The sequence below is a fragment of the Lycorma delicatula genome, chromosome 3 (genome assembly GCF_047948215.1).
Source record: "Lycorma delicatula isolate Av1 chromosome 3, ASM4794821v1, whole genome shotgun sequence".
NCBI classification, from domain to species: domain Eukaryota; kingdom Metazoa; phylum Arthropoda; class Insecta; order Hemiptera; family Fulgoridae; genus Lycorma; species Lycorma delicatula.
Window position 1 is genome coordinate 88987561 of NC_134457.1, and position 24024 is coordinate 89011584.

Sequence of the window (24024 nt, forward strand, 5' to 3'; positions counted from 1 at the left end):
ATATAAACATGAAGAAGACAAGTTGTTAGCCTAATTATGAAGACAGTTTGTCTTATAAAAAAAGTACAATGTACACCAGAAAATTGAATAAAGTAAATGCGTAAATATAGTTTCATAAATTTATAAAGTAAATTGTCTTAAACATTTTTTCTTAAAGAAGTTTAACTTATTGCATCATACTGATGAAACAAATTTAAAAATTTTGATTTTTAATCTGTATTTGAAGATTTAAGTAAAATTTTATTAAAATATGATTTAAATTTTGGTTTTGGAAGAACAGGATTACTTGAATTTTGCTTTAAAAAATTACTTAAAGAAATATGTGTAACATTGCTTTGTTTCTTTTCTCCATTTAATAACTTAAAAATTTAAAAGATTAGTCAATAATTGAAATCAATCCAGTCATTTGATCAAAATTTCAGCATTCAAAATGTGAGCTGAATAAATCAGTTTATTGAAGATGCTGATGATGATGATGTAACTGATGAAATTGTTGATGTGTTAAAATTTTTGTATTCCCAGTTTTTAGTTTAGTTTAGTTTTTATTTTTAAATAACTTTTCCTTGTTCTGTGATTATGCATTTCTTTTAGTAATCATATTCACTATTCTAAAAGGTTTTACTGATTAGAAAGACAGGATCTTTGATGTTACATTATTTAATGATTACTTCTTCTTCCATTATTTCTCTTTTCATTATCAGACTTTTTACACCATGGAATAATAATTCCTTGGTTAAAATTTGTTTTATTATTTTTGTTCACAGGCTCCAAACAGAAATCTGGAGCAAAGGATATTACAAGTTAACCCTATTATGGAAGCATTTGGAAATGCACAAACTGGAATAAATGCAAATTCATCAAGGTTTGGAAAATTTCTTGAACTAAGTATGACCAAGGGTGGTAGAGTAACTGGAGCAAGACTTTGTGTCTATTTACTAGAACAATCAAGGGTTGTACAACAGACACAGTAAGTTATGATTTACTTAATCAATCTTACCAATATAAAATTGTTTTATGAAGTTAATATTTTTATTGAACGAAAAGTTACTTTAAATATGTTGTGAAAACATGTATACTAAAAAAAAAATATAATTTTAATAACTTATTAAAATTTATTGAAGGAAAGTACAAAATACAGTCTCCAAACTAAAGTGACTAATCCTTTCCTAGGTGAAGTTGGAGAATTTGAAATTTAGATAACTCAGGACAGCATATGATTTTGAAAGTTAATGCAATAGACAAAAAAAAACAACATTAATATGTCCCAATAACAAAATTACAACATACTTGCATAAAAATAACAACCACATCATAAAACACTCAAATTTTATGGAATTTATAAACAGCACAACAATAATATACTAAACAAAGAACGTACACCTTTGAATGCCACCATAAATTGTAGAACAAAAGTTAGTATCATTTGCTCAATGGTATTTTCAGTTGACAATCAAAGTCTAGCTTACATTCAGCATACCAAAATAAGGGATGAGCAAATCAGCCACTCCTTGTTTCAGGTTGAGCTTATATAGTAATAGATTTTTGTCTTCCCACTAAAAAAAAAGTGTTCAGTTGCTTTAGGTTTTGTCAAAAACATTTTATGTACAATAAAATAAAACTGAAAGAAACAGTTTTTTTTTATTTCTTAAGCTTTCTTGTATTAAAAAATAGCTTAATCATTTATCAGTTTAAAATACCAGTTATATAGTATTAGTAGTTCATGAACTTACTGGTAGTTTTGTTCATGAACTTGCTGCTGCTTTTCTGAGAATTCCTGTTTCTTTCAGCAGTGTAGTAAGCATAGACATGACTAGAGTCAGCCACAATCCATTGAGTGAGAATGAGCAGTTTGGTTGACATGTGAAGCACCTCTGTAGCCAGCACATGATTTTCTTCTTCTTGAATTGGCTGTCTTAGACCACAATAAATAACTTAATAATTTTTTTCTTTTGACTTTGTTTCTTCCCAATATTTCTTCATCCTTTCTCCATGCTTTTGTTTTCTCTCTTCACTCCATCTGTAGTGATGTTTCTTTTTCAGTTTTCCTGGAAACCCTTGCTTTCTAAAATAATTTTCTAAATTTATTTTTATTTAATATTATTTCTTCTGTGATAGTTTCTTTTATTATTTTTCGATTGTTGAAGTTTCGATTATTATTTCTTAGTTCTCTCATAGTTTCTTTTATTATTTTTCGATTGTTGAAGTTTCGATTATTATTTCTTAGTTCTCTCATATCCTTTAAAGCTTCATTAGACCAGGTGTGTTTTTGTTTTTTTTTTTTATTATAGACAAAATTAAAAATTCTTCTAGTCAGTCTTTTTTTTCCTTACTGAAAAGATGTCCAAAAAACATTAGTCTTCTTTTCCTTGTAACATCTGAAAGTCTGTCATTAAATCTATAAATCTCTTCATTTTTTCTAATGCTCCACATATTCTCTTCAATTTTAACTAGCCCTAATATTTTTCTTAATGTTTTCTTCTGTTTCTTCTCTAGCTCTTCAATTTTACCTACCTTAATCATACATACATAAACACTCAGAGGCAACAAACATTCAAGTCTAATAACTGTATTATAATTCCTAACTTTTGTTTTACAGAAATTGATTTTTTATTGTATAGATGCTTTGTTGGGTGATATGCGGCATCCATTTTATTAGTTCTAACTTTATTCAACTCGTTATCTAAAGTGTTAGGTTTAATTATTTCACTAAGATATTTAAATTTATTCTCTTTATTAATTTTTCCATATTCAGTTTTTAAAGTCTTTGGAGCATTTTTAATATTGGTCATAAATCCAATTTTATGAAAAGAAATTTGTGAACCTGTTTTTCAGCTAACATTTTTAAAGGATTAATTTGAATTTCTGCAGTTCTAATATCCAGAGACAAAATTTCCAGATCATCTGCAAATACCAAAGAATTGATTTTGAGATTCTTACCCTTACTTCCTAGTTTTACATTTTCTAACTTAAAAATTTCTCTCTGACTGTTCCATTCCCTAATTACTTTTTCCAAACTATATTAAACAGCATGGGCGATAGACCATAGACTTGCTAATTTAAAAGGTTCAGAGCTTAGTCCTAGAAATTTTATTTTTTAGAAAGTATTTATAAGGGTTTCTTTTACTAAATTCGACTTTTTATTGTCTACTCCAAATTCCTCTAATATGTTGAACAAATTTCTATCTATTGAATCATAAGCTTCTTAAAATCCATAAAAGTGATTACAATATTTTTCCCTTTTTGTAGTAATTTCAAATAATTGTTTTTAAACTAAAAATTTACTTTGAACAAGCCCGTCTCTTTCTGAAACCTCCTTTGTATTCTCCAATTCCTATATTAGAACCCTAGTTCTAATTGTTCTTCCATAATATGTAAAAGTTTTTCTGAGAAAATTTTATAAGTTACAGATATCAATGAGATGCCTCTATAGTTACAATGGTGGTCCAGAAAGTAACTTACGGTTATGCCTAGCATGGAAGTGGGTGGGGATAGAGCCGAGATTTGGCATCAAAACGTTTCTACACTAGTAGACATCAACCTGTCATAGCATATGAACTGTGATTTTTCTAATTTGTTCATTGTGAATTATTGAAATGTGCGCTTCAATAGAAAATCCTGCGAGTTGTAAGGTCCGTTCAGTGATTAGGTTTTTACTGGCAATAAACCTCAAACCAGTTGAAATTCATTAGCAACTTTGTGGGGTGTACAAAGATGGAATAATGAATGAAGTGGAGTGAGGCAGTGGTGCTTTCAATTTAAAAATGGCCGCACCAATGTTCATGATGAGCACCACAGTGGTCGGCCTAGCCTTGTGAATGATGAACTGAGGATGAAAATCAATCATAAAATTTGTGAAAATCGCCGCATTATGATTACAAAACTCTCGCTTCCTTTCCCCAAAATTTCATGTTGTTTCCTCCATGAAATTGTATCAGGAAAGCTTGGTTATCATAAGTTTTGTACAAGATGGGTGCCAAAAATCTAAGGCAGCACATTTCTACAGACAAGGAATTGAAAATCTTGTGCATGTAAGTTACTTTCTGGACAGCCCTCATATTTACATTTTTTTATTACCTTTTTTGTGGAGAGAGTTTATGAGAGCACCTTTCCAATCATCAGGATCTTTTCCTCTTTCTAGATTTGAATAAGTAACTTTTGGTACATAGACTTTATAATAACCCAAATCTTTTTGCTTTTAATATTTATTCATTAATTACATGAGTTACGTTAATTTTATGGGTTTGTTATTTCTACTTTATTATTAATCTATTATGTATAAAACCATATTCAACTGTAAATGGAAAAAGTAACTGTAATTAGACACTGACCTGATGTTACAATATATAAATAAAATAATTTGTTTCAAAAAGTTTCTATGAAAAATACCTATGATAGTACCAGCAAAACAATTATCCTTCCAGTCTTGCTACATAATTTAATCAATCAAGAATGCAATCTTTTAATTTCATCAATACATAATAATACATTATATTGATATAATGATATAATTGATATTGTCATTATATGATAAATTACACTGGCATACAAAATTTGATTTATTTTTTGTCCCAGAAGTGAAAATGGGTGAATCTAATAGCATTTTTCATGCTGAATTCAAGTGTGGTTTCAGAATTAGTCTATCACATAAGGATTTTTAGAAACAACTATTTTAATTTTACAACATTATGAATTTAAAATGTATTCTTCATATAATATCTTACCAAAAAAGTAGTAATGTTTGATTTTCTACAATATCTTGCATCATAAACATCTCTCTTTAGAGTCCAAAAATAGTCAGCTAGCTTGCTTGGACCCCACTTGCCCTGACATCACTTTTCCATATCTGAAATATCCTGATGGAACCATTCAGCATTTTTATTGCTAACTGCTTTTAGATTTGGTGGGAAATAGTGAGAGTCCAAGAAGTGAATCTTCAGTGACATTTTGCATCCCAAGATTTTAAAAGATCACGCTACTTCTTTGTAATTTTCCGATTTATTGTTTCCTAAAAAGTTTTGGCAAATGCTCTTAAAAGACTTCCATGCAGCTTTCTCCACCTAATTTAACATAAAGTCGAAGTTGTCATCTTTAAATAAATCTCTAATTTGAGGTCCTACAAACATTCCTTCTTTGAGTTTTGCCTCACTGATCTTTGGAAACTTACTTTTTAAGTAAGCTAATCCAAGCTCACTTTGATCCATTGCTTTCACAAAGTTTTTCATAATCCTCAGCTGTATATTGAGTGTAGGTAAATAAACGTTTTTTGAATCAACAAGTGGTGCATTAACAACATTATTCTTTCCTGCAGTTAATGCTATTCAGTTTGGCTACTCTTTCTGTACGTAATGAATTTTTCGGTCTCTGCTGTCCCACTGCAAAGAAAACAACAGTATTTGGTAAAACAAGTTGAAGATCTAGCAACAGAGCAATACTTTCAAGTCGCCATAGATATTCCATTGAAATTATTTATACTTTATTTTATCTAGCAGAAGTTTCATGTTCATGTAAGTTTCTTTCAGATCCGTAGAGTAAGCTAGTGGCACTGATGGAAACTCATTCCCAATGTGCAGAAGCATGGCTTTCAGACTTGCTTTAGACGAATCAGTAAACAAACGCCACTTCTCTATTTTATACTCATGACCAAATGATTCCATTACAGACAAAACAGTATTAAAAAAACAAGTCCACCTTCAAATACAAAGAAATTCGAAGTCATTATGTCTATTTCTAAAAACACATAATTTTGTTTTGTAGGGGAGGAGGTTCCAACCTTTTAATCATGAGCCTAAAATTTGTGCCTCCTTTTTTGATAAATTCAAATCTCATACAAGGCCATTGAGATCCCTTTATGTTAGAAAATATGGTTCACCAGACGAACACAAAGCTTCATAATTGGATCAACCTTACATCATAATTATCCTTCACCAAATTTTTGTTGCTGATCATTGTTAAGTATGATATTTTCTGGTAGTTTAGCCACAGGCCTCATGGCAACAATCAGGGGCATGATCTTTTGATTCCTGCCAAATCATTGGAACAGCAAAACTCATGTACCAGAAACCCTTTGACCAGCTTGTAAGGAATCTGACACAAGTAGCACAACAAATGTGAGGGGCCCAATATTTGTCTTGGCCACCAACTTTGCAGCCAAACTAAACTCATAATATTTTTTGATGAGAGAAGTAAAACTATGTTTCTGAAATTTAAATGTTACCTCACCACAAATGTAGCAAAAGCTGTCTGTGGATTTATACAGTTTCTAAGCATTTTGCAAAATCAGACAATACACAAACACTACAAAAAGTATTCACTACACATCTTGAATTCAAAATATGAAATGTAAATTTAGATTATGTCATAACTGAGAAACATTTTCACTGAACCATATTATATCTCATAACCTGAAGATGTACAAATGTCAACAGAGTGAACATTTGACACAGATGGTTATGGCTTGAACCAGTAACTCAGACATTACAATCAAAACAGATTTTGCTTGTAACATCACTTTTGGCTTATTTTAGAATTGCATCATCCATCAGTTATGACTAATTGCATTGTTCTATGCCACTGCAGATCTTCTTTCATAACAAACTAATCATTTTTAAATGCTTAATCAATACAATTTTTTTATTCATTTATATATTATAAATGTGTAATACCGTAACATAATTGCATGATTTCCATGATGTATATGACACTGAACAGGGTATAACTTGAAAACTAAGGATGGTAGAGAAATTCTGTTTAACATTTCTGAATTCAAGGGGAAAAATACTTATAGAGAAAATACACACATGAAAAATACACACACTTCTACCTGCTCTGGTACAAAATGTATACCAGTGTTATAAAAAAAAAAGAAGGTGATTAAGGTCAATATTAATCATTTATACAAACACATGAAATAATGTTAAAGTAAGTATATTAAATATGAAAACTCACTATAAAATAGTTCAAAATTGATATTTTTTATTTGTATTATTTAAAAATTTCTAGTAATATTGTTTCTGTAAAAGAAAATTTTCCAATATTATTTTAAATAAATTGCTGGGAAGATATTTCAAATGGTTTGGTAATTCGTTAAAAAGGGAAACAGAAAAATAATAAAGCCCTTTCTTATAAGCCAAAGTATTGTGTTGAGTTATAAGAAAAGAGTTACACAGTCTGATCTGATAGAAATGGATTTGTTATGTTTTTAAGAATAAGTGACCATTCTTTCTAACAAAGATTATACATTAATAAATATAAACCTTGTTATGGCCGTCAAACAATGACGTAACAGTCCATTTTTGTCTCATAAAAATTTATTGTGACTTTTTGAGCAAGTCCCAAGAAATTACATTATACTGTACTTAGATAAAAATAAATAATAATCAAGAAGCATAATGAATATTTAATAATGATGACTAGCTTCACTTTTTTTTGAAAGATATTTGAATCTCATGCCCCTTCCCTAACATCCAACTAATAAATCACTGGTTTTTCCTATGTATTAAAAAGCAAAATCAGTATCTTTCAAAATGACCAGACTGGTGGATGTCTTCATCATTCTATGTATCTCAAATAGGAGTTGCAAGATTACTCATTGTTTCCTATTAATAATTCCTGTACTAAACTTTTCAATCAGCCTATCTCTGATATAATGCATAGATGTTGCACACATAATGTAATTTAAACATAGCATATTAATGTATTTAATAACTGTACATTATATAAAATATATTTTTTAAGTTAATCTAAAACTGTGTAAAAAAGATGTCACATACTTCTGCTGCTTTCTAATCCCTTGTTTTACTGAACATATTAGCACTACTTACAGAGTATGGCCTTATCTGATGCAAATCTTGTTTTACTTCCACTGATATAAAGGAAAGATTCTACTTTTTGTGCCTCCTTTTTTATTCACAAATAAAAAGTTGATTTAACTTCTAGTACAGTATGTTACTACATTAGTAAAATATTTTGGACTCTTTAGTACCATTATTCAAAGATATGATTGTACTTAGTTAATATAACCATTCAGAGCATTTCAATTACTAAATTTACAAATTATTATTTTTTTTTTTTAATAAAATGTATACTAATTCAGAAATCAAAATATATTAAAAGGTAATGAAAAATTAACAGAATTAGTCCACAGCTTTACATTAAATTTATGTATTAGAAATGCATGTATGTTCACCTTATTTTTTGTATTTTTTTCTTTTGTCTGATTCTTGCTTAATTTGTTGTTCATATTTTTTTTCCATTATACCATTAGGTTTCTAAAGGCTAAGACCTTTGATTATAGAGTAATAAAAAAAGTAAAACTGAACACAGTATTGGATTGAATATATAATTTATAAATCTTCACTATATTTGAAATTTTATAATTTATAAATTACTGAACCCATTTTTCACTGTCTTAAAAAGATCAGTTAAATTGCAAAAAAACTGGTTGTAAAGTTTTAATATTTCACATTCCTTCTGAAAGTTATTCTCTTCTTTCTTGAATTTTGCTTCTCCTTTATTGGGAAAGGATTTTTGTTCCAGAATTCTTTCAAGTTTTTGATAATTTTTTCTAGATTTTTAATATCTTCTTCAGTTATTTGTTTTCTTTTAAATTTTTAGATGTTTCTGAAAACCAGTTTAGTTCTATGTCTTATTTATGAAGTGGTCGAATATTTTCTGTGTTAATCTATTATAATTCATTCTGTAAATTGGCCATTTAATTTTTATTTTACTTTTTTATTGCTTCTGATTTTGATGATGGCTACCTTTTGAAACCATTAAAGCACATGTAACAAATCATATGAAAGTAAATGAACTAGTTGCAAATACACAAAATAAGATGAAGAAAATAAATATTACTATCACACCTGTAAATTAAGTTTAAATTTAATCTTTTTTGACTTTCTGAATTCACACGTTCTAGTAGAACAATATTTATTTTATATTACAATATTTATTATTTATGTTACTTTAATTTTTCTATTTGTTTTCAGAACAGAGCGTAATTTTCACGTATTTTACTATATGTACGATGGCCTTCAAAATGATGGACGTACACCAGAATTTCATTTAGATCCAACGCTGAGATTAAATCATTGTTTTTTAACAGCAGATAGCCAGGATCAATTGTCTAGAAAGGTAATAATACAAAAAAATAATATTATAAATTTTTTATAACAATAAATAATATTTTATACTGATTACATCAGGAATGGATGGATATGCTATTCCATGGATAAAAAAAGAAACTTTTCAGTATTTTCCGAGTTTAATCAAGAGAAATCATGATTAGAGCAACATCACAAAATACACAATTATTTATAAATTAAAAAATAAATGTAATTGAAGTCCGTAATAATTATTTAAAATAAATAATTTAATACATAAAATAATGTTAAAGGTAACTAATGTTAAGGGAAATTAACAAATATACTATATAAATAAATAATCTATTAAATAATTCATAATTCAGAAGGCGTAAATGAAAATTTTAGTTTTGTTGAATGCTAAAAATTGAGGGGTTTTTTCATTTTTTAATTAGAATTATTTAAATATTCATTGACAGAGTAAAATTGTTTCTGAAAAAGAAAATTTTTTAATTGTATTTTAATTAAATTGTAGGAAGATTTTTTAAATGGTTTGGTAATGTATTTAAAGTGGCAAAAGATGCATAAGAATGCCCTTTCTCATAAGTCGAAGTATTATGTTAAGGAGTTATATAAAAACAATGCACATAAAGGTAACATAACAGTATGACTATTACCTAACTGACTGTTAGCTCTCATATGACCAATTCACAAAAGGGAGAACTGAGAAAATAAAAATCTGAAGATGAACAAAATCTATTAAATAAATTCCTGGTAGTATAATTTACAAATTGTACTTAGAAAGCCATTATTCATAAATTTAAAAAAAATATAAATATATCTGTTAAAAATTTACAGAGAGTTGCATAGATGTGAAAGAGTTAATTGCCTTACTTTTTTATGTTAGATATTTATATTGCAACTCAATATTCATTAATACTTACTTATACCCATTATGAAGACACCATATTTAATCGTTTACACTATGAGAAAAAGTGTTTCCTTCCACTAATCTGTTCAGTAATTAATCTTTTATTACAATTCAGGAAATCACTTCATGTTTTTCCTTGTGTGCCTGGCATAACACTTGTTCTTCAGTATAATGCTCAGCAGAAGTCACACTATTTTGATGTTAGTTTTTTTGTCTTATATCAGATTGCCTAAAACTGTTACAGTTATAACATTAACAGACAGGCTCGTTAAAACAAAAATACTTTAAGGAAATTGTCCAGCAATATTAAAAGCTTAATCCATAAAGGTTTTATACTTGGAAAATCATTCTTCTGATTCAGGCCTAGCTTCATGACCAAGCCCTTCCACAAATAACTTATTTGTTTGTATTCTTCTTGCTAATCAGCCTGTTTTGACTGTATATTTTAAGCAACATAAAAATTTGTTTTGAAAAAAAAAATAATAAAAATATATATATGTTGTTTTTTTAATACAGCTTGCTATGGACTACACTAAATATTGCGTTATTTATTTTTTTAATGTTTTTCTTCTTTTCCCAGCACTTCCTCATCCCCTTAGAATAGATTTTTTTTTCAGTCTTCTGATCAGGTGTTCAGTTATGTTTTTTCTCTTAGCGCAGTCTTGTAACCTTCTATCTAGAACTGTACTCTTGTCTATTTTTTATTATTTCCAGTTTTATATTGTTTTCTTTCATTCCTCAACTACCTCCTTGTACCAATTTATTTGTGACTTTCTATTTTTGATGAATTCTAGGATTCTTTTAGCTAACTTCTCCATAGGCACTCTCTTAACATAATAAGAGAAGCATTGTCTTCTTTTCCTAAAGGTGATTGTGAGTTTTTTCCTCTACAGCTCTTCATTGGATCTTAATGTGATTTCTTTTTGAACATAGGATCTTTCTGAGAATTTTCCTTTCTTTCTTTTCCATTTCTTCTAATATTGAAGTCTAAGTAGACTTTTATTGTTCATGAATACATCATTCAATTGCTTACAGGCTTTCTGGTCGATCACTGTGGTGGTTCTTTTTTGGCATTTATCAAAACGGATTTCTTGCTGTAAATGTCACAAAACTAAGTATTATGTTAAGGAGTTATATAAACAATGCACATAAAGGTAACATAGCATATATGGTATGCCATTTCATATCATTTTTTTTTTCTTTTCATTCCAACCACTAAGGATCATGTTTGCAGAGTTTTGACTTATTTTTCATTTCCCAAAAGTTCTTTTACTGTGTTGTCACCTAACTTTCATCCATCTATTTAGGTTTAAACCCTTCATTTCTTTCTCTCTAGAAACTTAGAGTCTTGAATCTTTTTCTAAATTTATCTGTGTCTTTACACAGATCCTTAGAAATGTTTAATGGTTTTAGATCTGTTTCTATTTCTTTAAACCAGTTGTTCTTTGTGTTTTTGTTTATGTGGAGATTAAATTTTTTTTTCAAATCTTTGGTTGGTCATTCTGCATAAATGTCCATAAAACTGTAATCCTTACCGGATTAAGTTCCTATTTTTCTCTATATTTGTAAATTTCTTTTTCGCTTTTCAATTTCTAATTTCCATCTTCATATTTTGGTCATAAATTTTTGTTAAAATTCTTTTTTCTACTTTTACTGTTAATGTTCTGAAAATAAAACTGCAGACATTCTGCCTTGTACAGTGTATCTGGTAGGACTGGACTACAGTTTTGTAATACCTCAATTTGGAGTTATATCACACGGATTTTTATTGTAAATGTTCTTCATGAGATGATAGACAGTTTCCATATTTTATACTCTATTCTTCATCCCATTTTTTTCCCAATTATATTCAGCTATATGATTTCTCCTGTATCTTTAAATTTTTTGAACTCTACTTATTTCCTTTTTGTCAGAAATTTTAAGGGTTTGAGTTCAGTTTCATTTGTCATTGGAAAACCAATTGGTTTTTTCATAAGAAATTTGAAGACCAAATTTTTACATTGATCATATTAGTCACATTGCATCATATCATTTTATTATGATGATAAAAATAATTTTATTCTTTATCTTACACATATTTTTATTCTTTATCTTATATATTATATTTTTAAATAATTCAAATATATATCATCCTACTTTATTCATTATCAATGTTTACATTGATAGATGAATTATCTAAACTAGAATAATTTAATAGAACTCACTGTTGCAGAGTTGTCTTTCAGTACTTAAACAATCTTCAATTTTTATTTTAATAAATAAACTACATTAAAAAATTAAAATTAGTTTTGATTTACAATTTTATTATTTATGTAATAATAATACAAATAATATAAAATACCCTAATTTATGTTTTGAAGACAGATAAAAACATAACATTTCTTATGCTCTGCCTATGTGACAATTTTTTTCCTTTACATTAATACAGTTTATTTATTAATATTGGTATAAAAAAATCTTGCTTGATAAGCTATGAAAAACACAATAATGTTCAATTGTTAGTCAGAAAGAATGATGAAAAATTAAATAAGATTCTGTTGCAGTTGTACCAATCATTATTCATAATTAACTATAATTGTTTCAGAACAACATAGAAAAATTCCAAGAACTAAAAGCTGCATTTGAATGTGTTGGATTTAGAGAAGAGGAAGTTTGTTCCATATATAGAGTATTAGCTGCCATTTTACATCTTGGAGATATTGAATTTGGAGAGGTTATATCAGAAGATAATACAGATAATAAAAGTAGAGTTGTTGATTTAGCACCATTACATAGAGGTAAAACTAAATTATTAACTCTTATAAAATTACAAATTAAATCACTGATTACATATAATTAATTTGCCTAGAAAAGAAATCAAATATAAAATCTATTATCGTTTCTTTCATAATCTTTAAAATCAATATTTCAAGTCCACTGGGGGCCAAACCTAACCTTGGTTAATACGGTTAATACTTTTTATTTAATAAATATCCTTCATATATAAGAAAAAAGCTATTTTACTGTGTAGTTTTTACTAACATCTATGCATGTTAGCTACCGAATTAGAAGTATTTTCATTCTTGTTTTGATGGAAGTAGGGGGGTGTTTTCGAAGGTCATAATTTTAAAATTTTTATGTTCCCAATTCCTCCAGGCATAGACTAAACAAATTTTAATTAATAATCACATTTTTGGGCTATAAAGGAATGTTAAAGAGTGGTCAAATGTACTTGGTATCTTTTTTCATGTTACAACCCATGCTACCAGGGCAATGTGGCATCCAGCATTATCATATAGGAGTAATACAGGATTAGCATGCTGCAAATGGAGGACACATCTCTTTTAGACCAATAGGCTTAAAAACTCACTCTAATAGTCAGCAGTAACTACTTTTTGACAGTTTAACAACATAAACAACTCCTTTAAAATCATAAAATAATTTTATGGTAAGAACCTTACCTTTGCAAAAATATGTTTTTGTCTTCAGTAGATTTTTACATATTTTCTTCATACTTCATACTAGTCTGCTTCAACTATGGAGAATAGTGATGAATCAGTGATGCATTACAGGTGAGAACATTAAAAAATTCTCCTTTTCTCTGTGTGTTATTAATTCAACAGAAATAATAAGAGAAGCATTGTTTTTTATTTTGTATTAAAAATATATAAAACCTGTATGCCAATTGTTTTTAGCAGCATATTTCAGATATATTATCCCAATCTCTGGACAAATTTTGCTCATTGTTAACTGGCAGTTGGTGCCTTCAATAAAGTGTCAAACTACTCAAATGTTATCTTGTGTGCTAGTCTTGGGGAACTAAGCATGAGTCAAGTTTAGGAATCATCCACCACATAATGAAGTTCAAAAACACTTGTTCGTTCGGTAAAAATTCAGTCCTGAAATTTACATGATTACATGATTTCAAAATTAATTTTATTAGTAATTTACAATCAAAAACATTTATTTAAAATTTCAAAATAAATTTTGTAATATTTAAAGTGAATAATATCAGTTAATGTAGTTGTTTAATCTATTTAATTTTTATTATTATCATTATTATAGCATTGTTGAACTCATGTTCATATGTCCACCATCCTATTTAAAAGAATTAAATTTGATTCAATATTGCAGATCCAAGATGGCAGACAAAGATTAAAAACCCACCATTGTGCAGATTTTTTTAACTATTCAGAACCCAATTTCTTTCTGCCTCCAAATACCTCTCAAACATACAGAATATAATTGTTTCTATACTTAAATATTACCTGGTATATCTTTAACCATAAATCTTTAAATTTTTTTAAATTAATTTTAAAAAATTAAAATAATTAATAATTAATTAAAATAATCTTAAAGTTCATATGTTTGATTATCAACAATAATGCAATATTAGTATTAGTTACATTCCAATATTAATTAATAATATAACTAATGATATATTAATTAATTTTTTGTGGTAAACTAAATCAAATTTAAAGTTATGTATGTTTTAAAACTATTTTTTCAGAAATGTAGAGTAAAATATTTTATACCCTTTAAAAAGAATGTAGTATTATCATTATGTATTTATTCTTAAATCAAGATGATATCTTACGAAAGACTGAAATCAGTTAGTATTCCTTCTGAATTGATTGAATGATAATCATTCATGAGTGAGATTATTATTGCATATGACAAGTATAATATTATTATGTTATTATCAGTTGGCAGAGACTTGTTATTTTCATTTATTCTGATATTTGTCAGTTATTAAATTAATGTTTGTATGTATTAATATATCAGAAATCAAGATTTACTATTGAAATGATTTTTATTTTTTATTCATTATTTAAACAGCATCAAATCTACTGGGCGTTGAGGCAAGTGACATGCTTGAATGTTTAACTGCAAACAGTGTTGTTACTCGAGGTGAAACAATAACTAGAAATAACTCTGTCATAGAAGCAAGTGCCACACGTGATGCAATGGCTAAAGCTCTTTATAGTCGTCTCTTTGATTGGCTTGTCAACTGTGTTAATAGTCTTCTCTCTTTCAATGCCAAGTAATTAAAATTAATCTATTTATATTGAAACTAATTTACTAGTCATTTTATTTAGTTATAAGATTTACTATGATTATTCCTTACAGAAGGCAATTATAAAATGCATTGTTCTTGACAGAAAGGATTACATGAATTTTCCATAATCTTTCCCAGCTTTACTTATAGTTTTAATGCATATAAAATATATAAGATTCGAAAGGCACATTCAGCATTGTTTTCTCTGATAATAATAATCATTATATAGTCAGTCACTATGGTCATCACAATAATATCACTTGTGAGGCTGAATATTATCACCTGCATTTCTACAGGCAACATATTGTTGTACAATAATTTATTCAGCTCAAGGAAGAAGACAATAGGAGACCACTTCAATCATATTTCATTATAAGCCTGGCATGGGATGATTCTTGAGAATGGTCATGCCATTTTAGTTAGTGATTTCTGTTTCAGAAGTTATTTCTGTTTCAGAAGATAAACCAACATCTTCTGTTTAATATTTTAAAGTATTTAGTGAAAAATTAAATAATTTTTAAATATATATTTATTTACATTACTTTTTTAATTTTTTTCAACACATATATTATATTAAATTAATAATACTGTTGTATATTGTTGATAAATGGTTTGGAAACAACATGTAATTAATTTCATTAAATGTATTATAATTTTAAATTACATGTACAATTTTCATACCATTTTAATTTATTGTAAAATAAATCTGACAACAATTAAAATAAATTAAAGAAATCTGACAACAATGTTGAACTCTCCAGGAATTTGCTGCATTGAACTTAAAATTTAACAAACCCCCCTCAAATGAAAAAATTGAAAATTACTTTTATCTTTATTAGTTATTTAATTTTTTTATTCATATATTTATTTATCTTAACCCATTTTATTTACAAGTACATTTTTTATTCAAATTCAATTTTCATCTACAAATTTTAGAATATGCCGTTTTGTGAACAAAGACAGGACTGTTCTTATTCTAGATTTTTAATAGATATACTACAATTAGATGCTGATACTTAAGAATATCAGAAATAATTTTAAAAAAATCAGAAATTAATAATATATTCTTCACTACATATTTATCAAAACTCCCAATTTATTAAATTTGAATTATATATTTTTTTAATCTTTACTTTCTTATCTTCCTTATTACTAGTTTTTGCAGTTTATTTAATTCCGACAGTTTCTGGTTTTGAAAATTTACTTTCTCTGTTAAAATCCAAAACATGATTTACATAGTTTAGCATGGCATTCTGATCAACTTGTAAGTAGTTTTGAATGGTAATTTTTTCTTTGTATCTCATTTGTGTATGTTCAATCAATAAAATGCCACTATCAAACCTAACTACTTCAAATACACCCAGAATGTTAATGTGTCCAATTAAGCTTTTATATCTCTGAATTACAACAATATTTCTTGAATATGTTTACAAATCATTTTAAAATTACTTGCTTTTTGAAATACAATCCAACTATTTATTATCATCACATGGATAATTAAAATAGCTAGGATCATTTTTATTTATGAATTCCAATAACACACTTCCAATAAACCAGGCCTAGTGGTCAGCTTATCCACATTTGAGTTATAGGGTTTTAAATATTTGACAGATCTGGTCTTGGTTTTATACCTAATCTTTTAATCTGAGATGACTCAATGTAAGGGTAGTTTGATGGTAAGTCCTATATAACAAATGTATGAGATGCTAAAAGATTTTTGCCTCAATTATTATTTTGTTATGTCTGTTATTTTTTATTATGGCTCATAATTCATTGATTAATCAATTAAATTATTTTTAACAGGTTTATCTTTATTATTTTGTTTAATGTTATGATTTTAGAGGTGAACCACTGGTTATTGGACTACTGGATATATTTGGCTTTGAAAATTTTGCTCGCAATTCTTTTGAGCAGCTTTGTATAAACATTGCTAATGAACAGATTCAGTATTATTTTAATCAACATATTTTCACATGGGAACAACAGGTAATATTTATTAATTATGTTCATCAAAATTAATAAAATATTAAATTAAATTTTAAAAGTTAACTATCTGACCAGTCAATTTAAAGATTAAAACACTGGCTTCTAGGTCAAGTTCAATTCCATTAATTGAACCTTACTAACTAGCATTTTTTTGAACACATAGAAATAAGTCAATGCTGATCAGTTATCTACTTATTATTAGTAAATCTTAATTGCTCATTTTATCTGTTTGATTATTATATTACACCTTAAATTTTCCTTCATTACCTTTTTATTAATTTTTCCTGTATGCAAATTAAAAGCAAAAGCAGTGGTATTTTATGACTTTAAAAAAAGATATTAATATATCTCCAAGGTTTTGATAACTGATGTTTGCTTTCCAAAGACATAATATTTGTTTAACATCATTCTGTATTTTCAATTAAAAAAAAATTAACATTTTATATTGTTATTTTATTCATACAGTAATTAAATTTTCACAAACGTTTTGGGTAAATATGCAGAAATAAAGAAAACTGATACATTTTATTGTTTAATTTTGCTTCAATCACAAAATGAGAAAGATTTTTCTGTTATAATGTAGTGTAATTATAATAATATTAGTAATTCTTTTAGTTTTTTATTTTCTGTTTAAAAAATATATTTATTTTCTCATTTACAGGAATATATGGCAGAAGGTATACCAGTTGATTTAGTTGAGTTTACTGATAACAGGCCTGTTTTGGACATGCTATTATCTCGCCCAATGGGATTACTTGCTTTGCTTGATGAAGAAAGTAGATTTCCACGATCAAATGATCGCTCTCTAATTGGTATGTTTTTATTTTAATTTCAAGATATATATTACAGAGAATATCTGTTACTTATGTAACAGATATAATATTTTTTTTTTTTTTTTTTTTATTAAGTTGTAGGAATTTATTTGTTTAGTAGAATAAGTAAGGTGTCTGTAATAGTTTATTTTAATATTTTGAGTTTGGTGTGCTTGTATTATAATAACATCCCACAAAGTAAATAGTTGTAACAGAATTTTTCCAACATCATGTAAGGAAGAAATTTTATTTGTAGAATATACTATGCAAGGCATTGGACGCATTATATTAAAAATCACTACTCCACCTCACAATTTTAGTATTTTCCCTTAACAGTGATATCCGTAACCTATATGAACCAAAAGGATATAACCTAAGCATAAGTTTTAGATGATATGGAGAAAGGCACATGATTGATTAAAAAAAGTATAAATTTGATAAATAAGATTTTGTTTTTAATAGAGAAGACAAATGACCTAATAGTAATTAAAAGCTCAACTAATAACAGAATTGAGCACTATGATCTTATTCTACCAAACTTTCTTTTTATAAAAAAATATTTAGAAAATGTTGTCTGTTTTTATTTCCTGTTGAGTAGAAATTGTCAATTATGCAATTTAAAATAAATTCCAACTTGATTTCAAACTAAAATTATAAATTTTAATAAGAGAAATAAATTTTTTACATGTTTTTGTTGAAATAAAATTAAAAAAGACTGATAATTTCATCAAAACATAGTACTGGGTATTCATGCTCGCACAACCCACATGTAAAACAAAGTATATTAACTTAATGACGAGAGTAATTTAATTATACATAAAACTAAGCAGATTCTATTTGGTTCTGCATTATTAGGAAAATATCTATAAAACATTCTGTCATTCAAAGTAAAACCAAATGTTTAAAAGTTCTACAATAAACATAACTGGGCTTGTGAAAACGAATGGTTGCTTGTTGTTCTGCAATGAAACCACACACACACACACAGACACAGACACAGACACAGACACAGACACAGACACACACACAGAGAGAGAGAGAGAGAGAGCAAGGAGGGGGAACAAGTCACATGATCTATACATTTTAACCTTGTTTAGTACAAGCTTAGCAAAATATCTACCTTGCCAAGAACAACAAACTTACAAGTGTAGGATTTTAGGTTGTCCACTTTGAGTTGTTTTGAGTTATGAAGTTATTTGTCCATTTTTGAGTTATGAACACGCTGAATTAGAATTCTACATGGTTTTTTAATTCCTTAGGGTCCTTGATAAGATAGTAAACTACTACTATTACTGATATTAAACCCTTACAAACAGATGCTTCTGTAACACTTGGAATGTCTCGGGGAATAGCATCCTGGAAATGATCATTCGAGCCAAAGTGATATTCACTGAACTAGTTTCTCTAGACTACCAAAGTTAAGAATGATAGGTACAGTTCACTACATGTTGTTGCAATTTTTTACTGGGTAATAAATATAAAAGTCAATGTAATTTTTAAAACAATCTGTAACCAGTTTTTGCTGATTAAGATAGAGCATAAGAAACCAAATGTCACGTAGTTTGTGTTTTTAACCTTTGAATAGTAATTAACTAAAAAAAATATATTATAGAAAAGTTAACAATTAATAATAGTTCACTTAAATTCTAAAACATATAACATCATTTCATGTAGTTTGTTAATAATAATAAACACAACTTTTGAAAACAGAAACATTTTAACCCAAAAAAAATTACTTTTGATCAATATACTGTTCAAAAGTCATCTGAAATTATGAAGTGAAACAGAATGTTAATATCAGTAGCTCAGATAATCAAAACTCTTGTATTTATTTTCTCACTAATTATACATTATAAGTCAATGGTACCAAAATGAAAGTTTCTTATTATTTTAAAGATAATTTAGAAGTGAAAGAAACTTTCTTCTTTCTTTATCATATGACATATTCCTTTATCAAATTTGTCTGTTTTAACAAATATCCTTTATGCTTCATCTTTCTCTTCCCTTTTTTTTTAAATATTTTCCTGAATTTGATCTTTCCAATTCTTCCAAAGGGATGCTAATGGTCTTATTTTCTGTTGTTCCCGACACTTTTGCTTTCCTATTTCTTTTGACATCAGTATATACCAACTAACTCAACCTAATGATCAAGTTTAATTGCTGATTATTATTTAATTCAGTTAAATATTTAATTATTTTAATTAAAATATTTGATTCATTCTAGTGTTCCTATTTATCACTCCTTATGGCACTCTTTACTTTTCCCTGATGTTCTTCCAGTAACTGCTTGTAACACTTCCATTTCCATTGAACCTCTTAAATTTTCATGTTTGTTAATTAATACCCAGGATTCCTTTCTTCTCAAATACTCACAGAACCATTGATATAGATTGAATAAATGTAATGTTATAATTTAGTATCATAATTAGTTTATTCTTGATATTTATTACAGTACTTATTTTTCAACCTTTTGTTTGGTATGTTTCAGACAAATTTCATAGTAACATAAAAAGTAAACTTTACGTGCGACCAAAATCAAATGCTCTTTGTTTCGCTATTCATCATTTTGCTGGAAGAGTAGTATACCAAGCTGAAGGATTTTTAGATAAGAACCGACATTTTCTTGCCCCAGAAGTAATACAGCTTTTGAGAGCATCTCAAGTTGATGCAGTACGTTATCTATTTCAGTGCCCTATTACAAAAACTGGTAACTTATATTCTGCTAATCCAGTTTCTTCTAGTAAAGGATCAAACGTAAGTGAAATTTGGTTTTTATTTTCATTTTGTGTAATAACCAAATATATTATTTATTGTATATATTTTTAGTAGAAATTATATGTACTATTAAAATTAATCCATCTGGTCGATAATAAAATGTTACCTGTAATTAATTAACAACTAAATTTAAATATATGACCTCAACTTCAGTTTTTTCTCAAAAAAAAAAAAAAATCGTAAACAATTTGTAATATAAGAATGAAGATACTAAAAGGATTATAATAGTTTACAGCATGTAGAAAGCAGACATTAATATAACTCCCAGTAAAAAAAAAAGTTTAATTATGTGATTTTTGTTTCTATTTTAAGTAAGAGTTTTAAAGTTTATTGGCTGAAAATAGTATGAATTGAAAAGAGCTGAGTGTTATGTTTTAGAGAAAAGTGCATCACACTCCCAACTGTTAACAAAAAATTTAATTAATTTGTAGCTTAACCATGAAAGCAAAGAAAAAGCTGTTCTTTTCGAGATACTGAATTTAAAAAAAAAAATATTCTGTACTTTACTAAGATAAAGAACATCTTATCACTAAAGAAAAGTATAATATTTAATTTAGATTAACAGAAATAGTTGCTGAAAGTAAGTAGATATACCCACAGTGCATAAACGACATCTATCTTCAGGATACTTGATGGATCCCTTAGTAGGGTACGCAGGATATCGTGAAATCATCCATAGAAAATAAAAAAAAAGTCTAGTCTTGCTAATATCAAAGGATATGTATGGAACATTTTTTATATCTAATATTTATGATTCCTAGAACATCTTAAGAGCATCACCTGGGATCTAATTGGAATATCCCCATATATTTACTTATGGATCTACTTCAAAGAATGTGATTTTTGTACTCCATAAACAAAATGTTAATTCTATTAAGTATGTATGTAGGTTATGTTATATTTTTGGATTATATTACTGTAGATTATAGAAGTACTTTAACTGTCATATGAATTATAAAATTATTAAAATAAAATCATTAAATAATATATTTCAGTAATTTATAATAATCTGTTGATAGTGTAAGAATTAATAGACAACTGAAAAATAAATCCAAAACAAGAAAAATAATTACACTCTAAAGGTAACCTCACTCAAGAAAGGAAGTAAGACAGACCCAGTATAATGCAGCAGCTACTTTGGCAATAGTTGATTTGTTACCTTGTTTTGGCGGGAATGCTGACAACAGCTATACATTTATATGGATATGATGGATGAATCAGGACTGAAAATTTTAAATGATTGACACTTCATTAAATCATAACACAAACCATTTACCCTGTTAACCAATAAGAAAAACTGAACATTTATCATAAATAGTAAAAACTTTATTTCAAACTGTTTACATATTACTAAAATTGTGATTTAAAGGTACAGGTTTATAAATCACACAGGCATATTATTTAACATTCATGTTATTCTCATTGCTATTTTATGTAAAAGAATTTAAAAATTCTACTATTTTTCCTAGGATTTGCAGAATGTCATACAGATAATCCACTTATCCTGGAAGAATGCAACAAATCAGAAGAACATTCCACGTATTTCAGGATATTCAAGATAAAATTTAGATAACCCTTGATATTTTAAAATATCCTTTGGATGCCCTGCATATTTCAGGATACCAGTTGCAAAATATGGGATGACTCTGGATGGCCCAGGGATAACATGTTCTGTATTGGTATTAACTTGCAAAATATCTGTGAGTGGAGTGGTGGTGGATGGGAATGATATCCGTAAATTAGAATTTTAATATTTATTTTATAAGCAAATTATTAATAAATGTAAAGACAGAAAATTAGCTGTGCCAAAATCATACTATATTTGGGTAGATCAGATTTACATTCACCTACTGATGTAACCACAAAAATCAACCTTTGTAAATCACTGCATAGAAGATAATTTTCATGTTATGGTTGCAACCAAGTGATACAAATTTAACATGTATCATATAAAGATCATGAACTCTTGAACAATAAAGTTTACAAACAGAACTTAAAAAATAATAATAAACATAGTAAACAAAACACTGATCAGTTATGCCTTCCGACCAATTTAGTACAAGCACTATTAATGATAGTGTCATTTGTAATATCACTGAGAAGAGGATTGATTAAAGTCTTAAAAGAATTACAAATTTCTAAGTACTGAGAAAGTAAGTCATGATTAAGTGAGCATTTTCTACAAGCATACATTTCATCATGTTGATCATCAAAGTTCTCAACTGTTTTTTTTAATACCTAGTTTTGTTTTTATTTAATAATGATTTAGGAGAGAGCATTCAAATTAAAAAGATAGAATTGATTAGTTTTGTATAAAGGTTATATTTTTTACCTCCTTGATATAATACTGCCTCAGAACTTAATTAGGGTATAAGCTCTCAGTTAGCCAGAGGATGCTGTACTTTATAACAATTCTCAGCTTCATTTATTACTGAATAAGTTAAATCATTAATCTTTAATATGGGTTGATCAAATTAATGACTTTACATGATTATTTAATTTCATTAATCTCAAACATTGTTTACTTTAAATATGTTGACTCACTCCTTTATCTACAGTCCATTTCACAAAATTCCTGTTTCATATTGTTCTATATTTTATCTTTTAACTAATGTTAACTAAAATAACCAATTTTCATATGGACAAATACTGAATTTCAAGCTGTTTCTTTTTTTGTCTTCACATACTGCCTTTGTTTAATGTTCCTAGCTAGAATTACAAAATATTTTAAATTAAATAAAAATTATATATATTATATTAGAATTTAGTGAATAAAAATATTGATAAAACAATATATACATATTTAAAATAAAAATATTTAATATATATATATATATATGTGTGTGTTGATTGTTCAACAGGATCGTTGCGCAAGTGTAATGGCTCTGCAGTCACAGTCAAGAGCACAACAAACTGCTGCAACATATTTTCGTTATTCATTAATGGAACTTCTTCAAAAAATGGTTTGTGGGTCTCCCCAGTTTGTTCGCTGTGTCAAACCAAATGATTCTCGCATGCCACGATTGTTTGATCCTGCAAAAGTTGTTCGTCAGCTCCGATACACAGGTGTTCTTGAAACAATACGAATTAGACAACATGGATTCTCACATCGTATTCCTTTTGCTGAATTTCTAAAAAGGTTAGTAAATAAATTATTAATTAAATTTATACTGCTTTTACTCATATTTTATCTATGCTTATGTCTTTGATAATTCTTTTGCTGTGCATTCATTTTCCTGTTTTTATCTGAAAATCTATTTGTCATATTTGCTTTATTCATGAAAATTTCTTCCCACCAGATATTCTTTCAAATTCATACAGAAATTATAGTCACCTGGTACAAGGTAAAGGATTAAACTTACATTTGAAGGTCTGCATCAACTTCTGTATGATGCAAGCAAG

The 24024-nt window shown here is 27.6% G+C and overlaps 1 protein-coding gene across 5 annotated transcripts in view; it reads left to right on the plus strand.

The window, feature by feature from the left end:
* Positions 1 to 24024, plus strand: part of LOC142321782 (myosin-IIIa-like) — a 361639-nt gene that overhangs the window by 292029 nt on the left and 45586 nt on the right. For all 5 annotated transcript variants that reach the window (XM_075360160.1, XM_075360163.1, XM_075360158.1 and 2 more), the window contains exons 10-17: positions 765 to 967; positions 8988 to 9132; positions 12596 to 12788; positions 14830 to 15034; positions 16891 to 17035; positions 17697 to 17847; positions 20336 to 20601; positions 23484 to 23761. In XM_075360160.1, coding sequence (XP_075216275.1) covers positions 765 to 967; positions 8988 to 9132; positions 12596 to 12788; positions 14830 to 15034; positions 16891 to 17035; positions 17697 to 17847; positions 20336 to 20601; positions 23484 to 23761 — 1586 coding nt within the window. The remainder of the gene's footprint in view (positions 1 to 764; positions 968 to 8987; positions 9133 to 12595; positions 12789 to 14829; positions 15035 to 16890; positions 17036 to 17696; positions 17848 to 20335; positions 20602 to 23483; positions 23762 to 24024) is intronic.